General features: G+C 37.6%; 1 protein-coding gene across 1 annotated transcript in view; it reads right to left on the minus strand.

Moving 5' to 3' along the window:
* syt7a (synaptotagmin VIIa) overlaps positions 1–15,528 on the minus strand; it is a gene marked incomplete at both ends in the record, with an annotated part of 211,327 nt that overhangs the window by 48,275 nt on the left and 147,524 nt on the right. Inside the window, one exon of the mRNA XM_079809469.1 lies at positions 6,351–6,704. Coding sequence (XP_079665595.1) covers positions 6,351–6,704 — 354 coding nt within the window. The remainder of the gene's footprint in view (positions 1–6,350; positions 6,705–15,528) is intronic.

A 15,528-nucleotide genomic window follows, 5' to 3' on the forward strand; every position in this document is an offset into this window, starting at 1 on the left:
ACATAACCAGCTGTGAAAATAGTGTGAAAACACGTCAATGAAATTGACCCGGAGGTATTTATAGCCTCGGCCGGTGACGTCATACGCGCACCTGCTGCACGAGGCTATAAATAGATGAGCTTCAGCTGGAGCAAACCAGGGCTGTTTCCAAAATCGCCCCTATACCCTCATTCACTATTCCCTACATTAGTCCACTGATATAGTCCACTTCGAAAACGAGTGAGTGATTTCGGACACTAAGTCGCCGGAAAGGCAGCCGTTTTTGCAGTTTGTGCTTGCTGTTTGGCAGCTCCAGTAATAATTAAAAGATTTATCCTGAACTCTGCTACGGAAAACTAGCATGTAACCTTAATCAAACAATATAATGATCATCTTAAAAAGGATAATTTATACCTGTATGCATGATATTGGGCTGGACCAGTGCGGTTCGGAAGATGGATGGATGATTGATTCAGCTGTGGGCACTATTTGAGGGAACAGCCATTTAGTGGTGTCCGAAACCATAGTGGAAGTTATTAAGTACACTCATTCAATCCCACAATGCACCACAATAACGAGTTTGCAACCGATGTATGCTCGACGGCTAGAGAATACCCATAATGCACTGTGAGAGTCGCGCCGTGCATTGAATGAATTCCCGCGTTTCGCCAGATGGCATCGACTCACACACTTTTTAAGACCAATGATATTGGGCCCACTCACTTGTATCGTCTCTAATTGAGCACGTCTGTTTACATACCCTGATAAACACTGATTAAACGCGTTAGAAGCTTTATTTTCACTTTTCTAATATTTTCTTCATATTCATAGAAAATAAATTCCTTTCCGATCTGATGGAAAAAAGGATCAGTGCGAGTTTGGCAAAAGACGGATTCGAATCTCTGATCAATTTGCGTCAAATTTTAACGCCATGCGTCTTACCCCTACACTATTACTGCTGATGAAGATTGTGTATTCCGTAGGTGTGTCTGCCTCAACCAGACGTTTAAACAAGCCGATATATTTAAATATATTTTTATGTAAATTGCATCTACTCCAGTAAAATGTTTCTGTTAAAGGACCCACCGACATTTTTTTTTGCTTCTGACGCCCATAATATAAATAGTAGCCTACTATAAAGTATGAAATATATAGGCCTACTATACTATATATATATATATTATACTATATACATATTATTGTTATTTTTTTAATTAAATGCTTATTAGTTACTTTATTATTCCCCTTTCCAAGTAAGTTCAGTGCCACACAAGTAAAGAGTTATAGGGTTAACTTTAATCTTGTTGACTCATTTTTGGAGTAGTGGAGTAATGGAGAATGGTAGCCTACATAGGGCGAATCGGACAGCGGTAAGTTCACTCATCAGGGCGCGGCTCTCACAGTGCGTTGAGAGTACACTACACCGCCTGGTTGAGTGAGAGAACGATTCAAAAGCATAAGCAGTTGTTTCTCGTTTGCTCTCGAAATGCTCTCGCGGGACTTTGATCGGATACGCCGATCGGGCATCGAACAAGCATATTCTCCAGCGCGTAAATCTACTGTACACTCGTTATTGCGGTGCATGGTGGGATTGAATGAGTGCACTCAAAAACGTCCACTATTGTTTCGGACACCACTACAAATGGATGTTCACTCAAATAGTGCCCTATTTAAGGGTATAGGGGGCGATTTCGAACACAGCCCAGGTCTTTTTGTTTTCAGACCAACTCTGTGTTATGGTGTGTTACAAAGTCTCTGGAAAAAAAAAAAAAAATCTCTCTCTCTCTTTCAAGACTCAACTTGAGATCTTTGTTAGGAGTAAGTTTTCAACATGGCAGTGTGCAGATTTTTCTCTCTTTCTCACCTCTGTTACAAAGAAACATTAGTGGAAAGAGTTCTAGTTAAATCTAATCAGTTGGAAACGAGTCAGCAGAGTAAAACGCTGTATATCCATGTTCTCTTTCAAATAGAACTGGATGTGCACGTTTATTGCTGTTAATCTGGTGTAAAGCATCTTTTCTTTTGTAAGATTAATGTACTTGCACATGGTCCCTGTCAAATAAATAATAAACTTAAACTTATATAAGTCGTTATTTAGGGGTTTTTTTGCGCACAAAAACTATTCTCGTCACTCCATAAAGTTATTGTAGAACCACTGTAGTGAGATGGACTTTGTAACGACGTCTTTAGTACCTTTTATGGGTCTTGAGAGTGAACCGTGCCATTGTGCCAATGGAGGCCTTTCAGAGCCATCAGATTTACACTAAAATATCTTCATTTGTGTTCCGAAGATGAACGGAGGTCTGACGGGTGTCGAACGACATGAGGTTAAGTAATTAATGACAGAATTTTCATTTTTGGGTGAACTAACCCTTTAACAGTTATTGATACTGGAAATGGAAGGACAAATGTAGTAAGCCATCCCTTATTTAATGCATACAAGTGTGCATAAAAAAAATCATGCATACTAAATATGCATACTGTGCACAGCAAACTGCAGCAATGGTATGCCATTCTGAGCCTCGGACAAAATCCCATTTTGCCTCACTTTCTTTCTGTTTTCCTTTCCTTCTCTGTCCTCGGGTAACAATCCATTCTGGGAGTAATGATTCAGAGGACAGAAAATCAATGCTTCAGGGTTAACGTGAATCTGTAGTAAAGTCTTTAAACTCAACACCTGCCTGCGTCGAAACACTATCAAACACACATTGAACAAAAACCGTGGAAACAAACACCTTTAACCAAACATACAGATTTTACAGAATAGTTCACACAAAAATCCTTCAGTCACCCACTTAATGTCAATGAGCTGCATGATTAACTGTCCAAAAAGGTTGATTCGCCTGTGTCTATTAAACCTTTGACAAAATCATACGCTGCCGCTGATCCAGAGAGAGACAGCCAAACAGCTTTACAAACAGTCTTTTCGACATCACAGTATCATTATTTTTGTGTTACAGTAATTCAAATTATCACAGAAGTACTGGGATGTGACTGATGTCTATGGTAGCGTTCAAAATAGAGTAACTTTGCGCTTCAAATAATGATTTATTAAATTGTTACGCCAGTAGGTGGCGACAAGTGACTGTTGAAAATGTATTTGTCAATTAAACAATTGAAGTCTTTCTGTCCTTGAATCATTTATTCAAGAGATTTGTTTAAAAACGCTGATTCATCCAGTAATGTAACAAGTGAAGGCTTTATGAGCGAGTCATTGAATCATTCATTCAAGGGATTCATTCAAAAACGCTGATTCATCCAGTAAAGAAACAAGTGAAGTCTTTATGAGCGAGTCATTGAATCATTCATTCAAGAGATTTGTTTAAAAACGCTGATTCATCCAGTAATGAAACAAGTGAAGTCTTTATGAGCGAGTCATTGAATCATTCATCAAGAGATTTGTTCAAAAACGCTGATTCATCCAGTAATAAAAAAACAATTAAAGTCTTTAAGTGATTGAATCATTCATTCAAGAGATTTGTTTAAAAACGCTGATTCATCCAGTAATGAAACAAGTGAAGTCTTTATGAGCGAGTCATTGAATCATTCATTCAAGAGATTCATTAACTAAACTAGTTTATGTAAACTAAAAACCAAAACTAAAACCAAACCAAGCAATTGAAATAAAGCGGAAATAAAATAAATATAACATATCATATAAAATATAAATACTAGATTAAAATAAACTATAATGTCTGAAATGAGCTGAATAGAAATATTGTTTTAGTGACAAAAGCACACAAAATTACTCATACTTAAACTAAAATGAAAACTGAAAATATAAAAATATAAACGTAATCAATATAGTAATAAATACTATAATAAAATAACATCAAAAATACCAATGGACAAACAAGAGGATGGTAAAGATCAGGATGAAAAAAAGAAGAATATGTATCAAATAAATACAAGAAGTGTCTATGAAAAATTGCAGCCTTTCAGGAGAAATTCGTTTTCAAACCTGTCATAATAAGCTGTTGACCTAGCAGCGCGTGAAGACACCTAGCTATTCATCACTAAATCGCTTTATAAATGTGAAAATTACAGGTCTTTTCCCACACTGACCCCGTTCAGGAAAGCATCTATTATAATTAAATTAAATACGTCACAACAGAGCCAAACGCCGCTTACACACAACTGAGGCAGGCTTACAAATTCAACCATGTTACATCACTTGAGCACCATGAAATCCATCAATCACGGCGATTCGCCGTGTGTTCACGTGTGGATAATCTTGGGAAATTAGATGATGTTCAGTCGCGTTAATTGTTTGTCATTTAAGCTGAGACCTGCCCTCCCTTCCTTCACAGGTCACGCAGTAGCAGCCGAAGAGATTTACGGAGACGGAGTTAAACCGGCCTGAGCGTCTATTGAAGACCTGTAGCCCCTGTCAAGCCGGCGTAATGTGCTGCGGTCAGTTGATAGTCTACTGTCCATGTGCACTCAATAAGTCACAGCTATTCTAGGGCATTATGTTTCAGACTTTCCTCATGAATAAACAACCCAGTTTGAAAAAAAAGGGATATTAAAGGGATGGTTCACCCAAAAATGTATATTTAGCCATCATTTACTCATCCTCATTTTGTTCCAAACTCCATATGACTTTCTTTCTTTCATAAAACAAATTATTTTTTGGGGGGTGGTGCTTCTTTTCCATAGAACAAAGGCATAAAGTGAACTGTAAAGCTACAAAAATCCCCCTAAGAGTAGTATCCATTTTAAAAACGATCAGTTATTGGCTGCATGGTCCAACCTAGTTATCATTATCGGTAAAAACCACCATCGCTAGTTTGAAAAATGAATATTGTATGGAAGGGGAGATCAGTGAATTCAGTAAATATCAGTACATTTTACTTATATATAAGCATATATGACTTTGATTAGCTTTTCAAGATAGTGATGGTGTTTAGAAAGAAGAAAGTCAAATGGTTTGAGAGTGAAATGAGGGTAAATAAATTCATTTTTGGGGTAAACCGTCCCTTTAAACACAAACGAAAGACCATTAAACATTCATGTACACACTTGCATACATGCCCAAACACATATGCATGTGCTGACATACATACATAATTTTAATCCTGGTACCATATCTCCAGCGGTCCCCTGAGGTCCTAAAATGTGATATATTTAAACCAGCTGAGGCAGACCGCACACAAGGCAATGTTCAGCCATATAAAACAGAACGTCGCAAAACAGCAGATCAGTGCAGAACGCTGAGGGAGGGGGGTAATATCCTGCTGCGGGGCTCAAATATATTGTGACAGAACGAACAACTGTCTGACAGCGTCTGGAGACAGACAGGTGAAGAGAAAGAGAGACAGAGGTGCAGGAAAAGAGACAAGAAGAGGCACGCAATGATCATTTTCAGCTGAACACTAGGACACTGTTTTAAGAGATCTATTATTAGTATTACCACACACTAAAACAGGTCAAGTATTAATAAAGCATCTCAGAGAAAGGGGACTGACCCGGAGATATTTCTCAAATATTATAATGCTTTTGTAGCACTTTAAACATGGTTCACCCAAAAATGCACCCTTCATTTCTTTCATGGAATGGCGAATTATGCTTTTGAGAATGGCGACTTACAATGACGCTGCTCTTTTCCTTACAGTGAAAATGAATAATGATGGGGGGAAAAGCAGTCCATTATATTCTAACTACAACTCGCATGTCTTTGTACAAGAAACAGACCAATATTCAAGGTGTTCCGGTTTCCCCATCACAGTCCAAAGACATGCAGGTTAGGTTGGACATAGCAAATTGGCCATAGGTGTGTGTGTAAGTCCTCAAGTATTGATATGAAATCTATGCTATCTATATTCCCATTCCAGTCGTATCCGAGTCGTATAGAGTCTTATAGATTTTGATGAATTTTCTCGGCAATGTTTTTTCCGGGGTAGGTTTCCAGGTCTTTCTCCAACCCTCTTCATTACATGGCTTGGGACTTACACACACACCTACGGCCAATTTGGTATGTGTGCCACCAAATTTGAGTTGTGGCGAACATTCTTATGCAAATAACGGCTTACATTTTGGTCTGCTAATCACACAAAGCTAGCATATGGCTTGCCAAACAGTGAACAATAAAACTAAATTCCTTTTTAAGGTGCTTCTTTTGTCATTTTAGTAGCTTTACAGGCTCTAATCCTAACCCTAACTTCTCTTTTTCGGTTCTACTTAAGAAAGAAAGTCATACGTGTTTGGAACGACCTGAGGGTTTTGTAAATGAAGTCAGAATTTTCATTTTTGGGTGAACTATACCTAAACAATTGGGAAATTACATAGACAAGACTGATAAAGTTAGGAAAACATGCAAATATAGTAGAAAAAGGCATGCACAGGACAGACCCACACAGGAAGTGACTTACAGGAAGGATTTAACGTCCAGGCCTCGTTTCTTCATCTGGCCCATCATGTGATCCACGCTGCCAGGGTTCCCACGAGAGGCCCGCCCCCCGGCACCTCCTGACCTGGAGTTCCTTGAGCCGGCTCCGCCCCCTCCTCCAGGCCCCGCGCCCCCGCCCCCTCCGCTACCTGGCTGGGTGTGTAGCTGACCCAAACTCTGGGAGATGGGCGGCCTGCTGGCCAAATTGGGGGCCGGAACCTGGATCAAGGGTTGTTGGAGGCTCTGCTGACGCAACAACGTGCGGGGCCGAGGCAACGCCCCCATCGAAGGAATTTGGTCCAAGGTCTCGGTCGAGGAGAGGGTGTGGTCGGACAAACTGTGCGGGCAGAGCAGGAGGGTGGGCAAGGAGCGAGACGAGGAAGGGCGGGAGCGACAGAGGGAGGGACGAGGAAGGAGGAGGAGAGAAGGCGGGACAAGAACAAAAGGACGGGGTCGGGGAGAAGCATCCGAGGAGGATTTGGAAGGGGTTGGAGGAGGATCAGAAGACGCAGAGGGGCATGGAGGAAGATGAGACGGCAAGTTGAAAGGAATAAGTTCAGAATCCGGGTGAAGGAGAGTCAGGGAGTTGGTTGAGGATAGAAGAGGGGAGAACGGAGGAGAGGACGAGAGGTTCAGGGAAGGATGGGGGCAGAATGGAATGGCCGACAAGATAGTGTCGTCAGATGGAGAAGGGGGTAGAGGAGAGGAAGAAGGAGGAGGAGGAGGAGGAGTGCGAGATGTAGGTGGGGATAGGAGGAGAAGGAGAAAGAAAGAGAGAAGCATCAGACAGAGGCAGTAGCCACTGTAACACAGGTAGCAGAAGAGACCGCAGCCGCCCTGGTCTGCGTGAGCCTGTCCGTTTCCGGCCCGAGCGAGACTGCCATGAGCCGACGATGAGCGGCGAGCGCGCGTGTGTGTGTGCGTCTGCACGGCCTGCTTGCGTGCCGCTCCCGCGCGTGGCTGACTGGATCGCGGTGTGTGACGGGTCTGCCCTGAACGCCCATGCGCATGTGCGTGCCGCGGCGTGTGTGGTGTCAGTCGGCTGCCTCCGGTTCTTGCGGGAGACTGTTTTTTGGTCTGTTGAGAGCCTCCCATCTCTGTCTACTCCTCACACATGCCTCTCCTCCCTTTCTTCTCTTAACTTTGCCCATCGTTTCTTGTGACACTCGTTTTAAGTAACACCACGGCCCCCTGAGTTTCTTCAGCAGCCAACCAACTACGCTAGTTCATCCGTCATTCTCTTGTCCTCTCCTCCCCTCCCTTCGCAATTACGTCCCTCTCTTTCTCTCATTAGCCCTGTTTCACTTTGATCTAAAAACTGTGTCAAATTCACCTCAGAAACTTCACAGCGAGTTTCACCTCAGCTGCACTCGTGTAAACATTTCCCGGCTATTCTTCCCCATTTCAGCTCGTCTAATCCCAAAAGAATTGTACCTTTAGGGTACAACAGCTTGTCACTAAGGCAGTTCCCCTTAAAGCAGGGGTGTCCTCCTGCTCCTGGAGAGCCACTGTCCTGCAGAGTTCAGCTCCAGCCCCATTTAAACACACCTGAACCAGCTAATCAAAGCATATTATGGTTATTTGGAGCTAAACTCTGCAGGACGTGGCCCTCCCGAAGTAGGGTTTGGACACCCCTGCCTTAAAGGGAAATTTTTTAGCCCTAAAAGGTTCATCCCAGCGAGCAATTTTACATTTAAAAGATGTCTAATAGCCGTCCAAACAGCCCTGACGTCTAGGCAAAAATTTGGGCTGTCAGTGAGAAAAGAATAGACATCTAACCATAGCCCAAGAATAGACTAGTCATCTAGGACAGTGGTTCTCAAACCTATCCTGGGGACCCCTCACCAGTGCACATTTTGCATGTGTCCCTCATCTAACACACCTGATTCAAATCATCAGCTCATTAGTAGAGGCTGAAGACTTGAATTGGGTGTGCGTCTGATGAGGGAGACATACAAAATGTGCACTGGTGAGGGATCCCCAGGATAGGTTTGAGAACCACTGATCTAGGACATGAACATATCAAAGCAAGGCTGTACCCGTGTCTTAGACATTGGGGGACCAACAGTTTTTTTTTTTTCTTCTTTTTTTGTTTGGGGGTGGTATTTTGGTCTTATTGGTTCATTTAAAGGAATTTAAATTATTAAAGGATTAAAAGGGATTTAAAGGGTTAGTTCACCCAAAAATGAAAATTCTGTCATTAATTACTCACCCTTATGTCGTTCGACACCTGTAAGACCTCCGTTCATCTTCAGAACAGAAATGAAGATATTTTAGTTGAAATCTGATGGCTCCATTGGCACAATGGCACGGTTCACTCTCAAGACCCATAAAAGGTACTAAAGACGTCGTTACAAAGTCAATCTCACTACAGTGGTTCTAAAATAACTTTATGAATCGGCGAGAATAGTTTTTGTGCGCAAAAAAACCCTAAATAACGACTTATATAGTGATGACGATTTCAAAACACGGCATCATGAAGCTTCGAAGCGTTATGAATCAGTGAGTCGATTCAGCGGTTTGAATCGCCAAATTTCAGCAGTTTGGCGGTTTGACACGCGATCCGAATCATGATTCGACTCACTGATTCATAACGCTTCGAAGCTTCATGATGCCTTGTTTATAAATCGTCATCACTATGTAAGTCGTTATTTAGGTTTTTTTTGCGCACAAAAACTATTCTCGTTGATTCATAAAGTTATTGTAGAACCACTGTAGTGAGATGGACTTTGTAACAACGTCTTTAGTACCTTTTAAGGGTCTTGAGAGTGTAAAGTGCCATTGTGCCAATGGAGGCCTTTCAGAGCCATAAGATTTCAACTAAAATATCTTCATTTTCTGTCTTACGGGTGTCGAACGACATGAGGGTAAGTAATTAATGACAGAACTTTCATTTTTGGGTGAACTAACCCTTTAAGGAAATAAAGAAAAAGAAATAAGAACAGTAAAAGTTCCAGTTCTATTGTAGTTTTGAAGTAAATATTGGCAAATTATATATATACTGTATATATATATATGTAAAAATGTGAAACGTTTCTTGTCACGTCAAATTAAGTTATGATTTACATAAATAATGTCATATTTTCAATTCAAAATGGTGAAATTTCATTAAAATTATCAAGTAGTTTGCATCACTTGATATTACTATTACAGTTGTCAAATATTAAAGTGAAGTGAAGTGACATGATGGTGACCCATAGTGCTCTGCATTTAACCCATCCAAGTGCACACACACAGTAGTGAACACACACCCAGAGCAGTTGGGGGTCCTGTGCCTTGCTCAACAGTCTCACCTCAGTCGTGGTATTGAGAGCGCTAGAGCGCTGGTTATTCACTCCCCCCACCGACAATTCCTGCCGGACCTGAGACTCGAACCCGCAACCTTCGGGTTACAAGTCCGACTCTCTAACCTCTAATCTCTGCCCCACTGTTTAGCAACTTACATCTTACGACGCATTTACGTCGCATTGGAATTCACATTAGGGAACACGCCACTATTTTTGAAAATAGGCTTATTTTCCGTCTCCCCCAGGGTTAAACAGTTGAGTTGAATCTGATTAGGAACACGCCACTTTTTAAAAAAAATAGGCTCATTTTCCATCTACCCTAGAGTTAAACAGTTGAGTTTGACCGTTTTCCAATCCATTCAGCCGATCTCCGGGTCTGGCGGAAGCACTTTTAGCATAGCTTAGCATAGATCATTGAATCTGATTAGACCGTTAGCATCTCGCTCAAAAATGACCAAAGAGTTTTGATATTTTTCCTATTTAAAACTTGACTCTTCTGTAGTTACATACTAAGACCGACGGAAAAGTCAAGTTTTAAATAGGAAAAATATCGAAACTCTTTGGTAATTTTTGAGCGAGATGCTAACGGTCTAATCAGATTCAATGATCTATGCTAAGCTATGCTAAAAGTGCTTCCGCCAGACCCGGAGATCGGCTGAATGGATTGGAAAACGGTCAAACTCAACTGTTTAACTCTAGGGTAGATGGAAAATGAGCCTATTTTTTTTAAAAAGTGGCGTGTTCCTTTAACAGTAAGCCCCGCCTTCTTTGATTTGATTGGCCATCTCACTCATTCTGACAGTGATGAGCGCTGTTGGACCGCTGAGGCAAACCAACCAAAAGAATTTAACATTTTACTTTTGTCATCAAACTGAGCAACAATCAGAGCGGTGTGTAATGGAGTGCAGCATCAAGAATATCAAATATTGGGGGCAGAATTTGGCCATTTCTAATTATCCGGGGGGACTTGTCCCTCTCAATGTCTATGGTGATTACGGCCATGTGTCAAAGAAATGAAACCAAACACCCTGTAATCACTGTTGACTTTGCTTACATGAAGGAATATCCAAGTTGTTTTTGGCAAAAACGACATGTAACCAAATTCAAGGTTATTTTGGCTAGAAGTGGGTTACTCACAGCCAGACTATATCATGTCTATAGTTAAATGAGACGGTGAACTGATGGCTATTGCTTGCTGGGATAGTAGTACCTTAAGGGTACATATTACTATTCTAAGATACTAATATGCATCTTTTAAGGGGAGATAAGTGACACGTATCAAGCTGCTGTGCCCCTAAAGATACAATTTTGCACATTTTTCTCTGGTGGTGTCTTGTCAGTGAACAATTTTTAAAAAGTCATTAAATATAATGTTTCAGTGTGATTCAGAGTTTATGGGACATAACACAAACTTGCTCCAGTGGAGGAAAACCATCTTGATATACTGAAGTCAACATGAAAGGCATTCGCATCCCATTTTACTTCTGTAATGTGACATGTTTTCATGTGAAACAGGAGACACTGCCTTCAAATACAATGTGACACGCAAGTGATTTTAGTTGCAAATTGAGACGCATTCGAGAATTTCTCACTTTTCATTTCCCAGCAACCACAGGAGACCTTTTAATGCTTCTGCATCATAATGAAGAGCAAAGGATGCATGTAAGGTGTGAAATTGATGCACAAACCTGTGACCGTATCAACTAAATGAGCGTATTCTAGCCAAGTTTACAGCTATTATGCATTTAAAGGACACAAATGAGTACACTCTAAAAAACTCTGGGTTAAAAACAACCCAAGTTGGGTTGAAAATGGACAAACCCAGCAATTGGGTAAATGGTGCTTTTACCATTGCTTTTGTTGTTAGGTTTAGTAACTTGCTGTTTTGTGTCATTTGGAGTTAATTTTCTACTCAAAATGACACATTCATACTCAAAAATGATTCAACGAATGTTTCCGTCACTGTGTGTTGTGTACAAGTATTGAGGTCTCTGTGTTGAGGGTACAACAATACTTCTATTATATGGTGTCTACACAATATTTACTGTATTATTCACTTTATAAGTGTTTCTATTTATTAAACCAAACCACCTTCATTGTATTAACTCACATTTTTAATTTCAATGAAAGTTTAAGGCAATCAGGTAACTTATTTTTTTAAAGTTAAACCAACATATTTACATACATTTATTTTTGATTTGATTTTAAATATATTTTTATATATTTTAAATTATATTTAATAAATATATTTGATTTAATATATATATATAAAATTGTATATTTTGTATAAAAATATGTTTAAATATACTTAAAAATATACTAAATATATTGCTAATATATGTTAAAATATATTTAAATTTTTCGATACGTTTTAGTTATTTATATTTCCTTATATATTCTATATTTTGCATTTACTAAAAATTTATTTTATGACTAAATGTATTATCCTGCCCCCTAATTTGTAATGAATTTTGAGATTTAAAGGTTTACAAGATATATATTTTCATATTCGCAAAACATATTCCATTAAGCTGCGCTTAGCATATTTGGTCTTATATATTTTTGTGCCATTTTTTGGTATATTTTTAAACTAAATACATTTATATTGTTCATTTAACTTGAATGTACAATATTATATATATATATATATATATATATATATATATATATATATATATATATATATATATATATATATATATATATATATATATATATATATATATATATATATATATATATATATATATATATATATATATATATATATATATATATATATATATATATATATATATATATATATATATATATATATATATATATAATTGGACATTTATCTTCTTGCCCCCTTGAAGTACATTTTGTAATTTATCTTATATATATTTTTATATTTGAAAAACATATTTTATCAAGCCATGCTGCAACATATATAGCATATTTGAAATATATTGTGGCCAGAAAAAGAAATAGTGCCATATTGGTTATTTTATCCATCGTGGATTGTTAAAAGTGGATGTAAAATAACTTTTCAGACATTTAGCATGTTGAAATCCAACAGCAAGTAAAAGTTTAAAGGTTCCTATTAGTGACTATTACTTAACATGATCTTCTTACTCATTATCTTATATAATTATGTTTGTTCTTTCGTCCTGCACTGTAGGAACAGGAGCATGTATTAATAATGTAAAGAGGGTTTCTCTTTTGATTTCATGTTGACATGGCATATGGCTCAACAGGTTAAGCTAGTAAAGGGCATCAGGTAGTAGCAGGACAAACACCAGGGGGCAAAGCAAGCCGTAGTGGAGAACAAGATGTAGGCAAGAGAGAGAGACAGGGGAAGAAAGAGAGACAGGGAAAAGAGGATGTGAGACACAACACAAGAGACAGACACATATAGCGGCCTGAAAATAGAATCCAATTACTGACGGAGAAAAACGGAGGGCGTGTTGAGAGAGAGAACGAGAGAAGAACGAGGACTGGTGGTATGGATGGAGTGTGAGAAGAGAGATGTGAGACAGAGAGAGAATATGTGTGGTGCTGGAGGAGAGGAGGTGTTAGCTAAGGGTGTGAAGAAAACTTAAATTGAGCCCCGTGTGTGTGTGTGTGAACGTCAGGAGTGTTGTAGCAGCTCAGGGTTTGTTTTGGTTTGCTGAGGTTGTGTTTTGGAGATGGTTTGTGAGGTTTGCTTCCTTGTTCACTACTTGTCTTGTTCATCTGTTCATTCCTTTGGTGTGTCTTGTTCATTAGTCTCGTTATTAGTCTCGTTATTAGCAAGAAATAATTTTGCACAAACCAAACTCTGCATCACGTTTCCTGCATGGTCTTATTTTGCACGTCATTAGTGGTACTTCTCTGAAATGTTATTTTACATCCACTTTTAACAATCCAGTCAATTCACGATGGATAAAATAACCCATATGGCACTATTTTCTTTTTCTGGCCACAATATATTTCAAATATGCTATATATGTTGCAGCATGCCTTGATAAAAAATGTTTTTCAAATATAAAAATATATCAAATTACGCTTCAAGGGGGCAAGAAGATACATTTCCAATTATATATATATAATTTTGTACATTCAAAATATATAAACAATATAAATGTATATAGTTTGACAATATAACAAAAATGGCACAAAAATATGACAAAATATGTTAAGCGCAGCTTATTGGAATATGTTTTTCAAATATGAAAATATATATCTTGTAAACCTTTAAATTTCAAAATGTATTACAAATTCGGGGGCAGGGTAATAGATTTAGTCATAAAATAAAAATTTTGTAAATGCAAAATATAGACTATATAAATGTATATGAGGAAATATGAATAACTAAAACTTATCGAACAATTTAAATATATTTTAACATATATATTAGCAATATATTTATTGCTGGATGCTGGGCAATATATTTTATTTTATTTTATTTTATTTTTATATATATATATATATATATATATATATATTTATTAAATATAATTTAAAATATATGACATTAGCAATATATTTTGTATATTTTAAAATATATAAAAAATACTTATTAAATATTTTTTATAATATATATATTTATTATAAAATATATTTATTAAATATAATTTAAAATATGACATATATTTAAAATAATATAAAAATATATATATATACATTAGCAATATATTTTGTATATTTTAAAATATATAAAAAAATACTTATTAAATATTTTTTATAATATATACATTTATTATAAAATATATTTATTCAATATAATTTAAAATAATATCACAAATTAAAAAATATACATTAGCAATATATTTTGTATATTTTAAAATATATAAAAATACTTATTAAATATTTTTATTTATTATAAAATATATTTATAAAATATAATTTATAATATATAAAATAATATGATGAAATATAATAACTAAAAATAACTCAAACTTATTGAAAATTTATATAAATATATTCTTAAATACATAGTAAAATATATAATATTCATAAAGTCCCTATTTTTCAGACCGAATATCATTTTACTCAGAAATACACCGATTATGGAAGTAAAACGGACAGCATTTCACGTTGACTTTAAAGGTGCAGAGCCTTTAATATTTCTTGAGTCGGTTTATGTGTAGTCGTAATGAGATCCCTCCTGAATCTACACTGACAAATGGGACACGCTACAGTCTCGCGGACTTCATGGACACATGAATAAGAAGCTTCATTACGGGACAGTACGGGTTCAGGGAGCTTTGTTTGTCACGCTGTCCTGAAATTAATCTCTTGGGTCCTCTGAACTTCTCTTACCAATGTAATGAAATTTCCTCCTCTCTCAGGATTCATTTCACACTGCTGACAGACGCACATTATGAGTCACTGAAATATTAAGCACATTTATAGGACGTTTAGTGCATTAATATTTTGTGCTACACGGTTTCACTAGCCGGCGATTAATATGGAACATTTCGCGTTAAACATCGTCCAGCCATCGCTCATGTCACTGAAACGGCTTCTATTAAACTTTAACCGTGTTATGAAAAATCTGCTGTTCAGAAAGTCATCAGACAAATTATGGATGTTTGTCATCGGAACTAATCATATTTCCTCGTCTGATTGTGATTACAGTCTATTACACAGCTCGCTGGAATACATAAGGAGGTTTTCACAGCGATGCTGTAGAAGAGACCGTTTTGGTCCTCCTTTCACTGAACATACAAAGATTTCTTAGTGCGAAGAACATTTCGATAATCAAAATAAAGAACCTTTATTAGGGCCGGAGCACCGATGGTGTGAGGACCCTATTGAAATAGCTCGCTCTATTCTTCTTCTTCTCCGAAATCGCATTTTTGAGGGCCTAAACATACTCGAAAACTCGCGTCAGAAGTGGCGAAATAT

Source organism: Gobio gobio (genome assembly GCF_949357685.1).
Source record: "Gobio gobio genome assembly, chromosome: 25".
In the NCBI taxonomy this organism is placed as follows: domain Eukaryota; kingdom Metazoa; phylum Chordata; class Actinopteri; order Cypriniformes; family Gobionidae; genus Gobio; species Gobio gobio.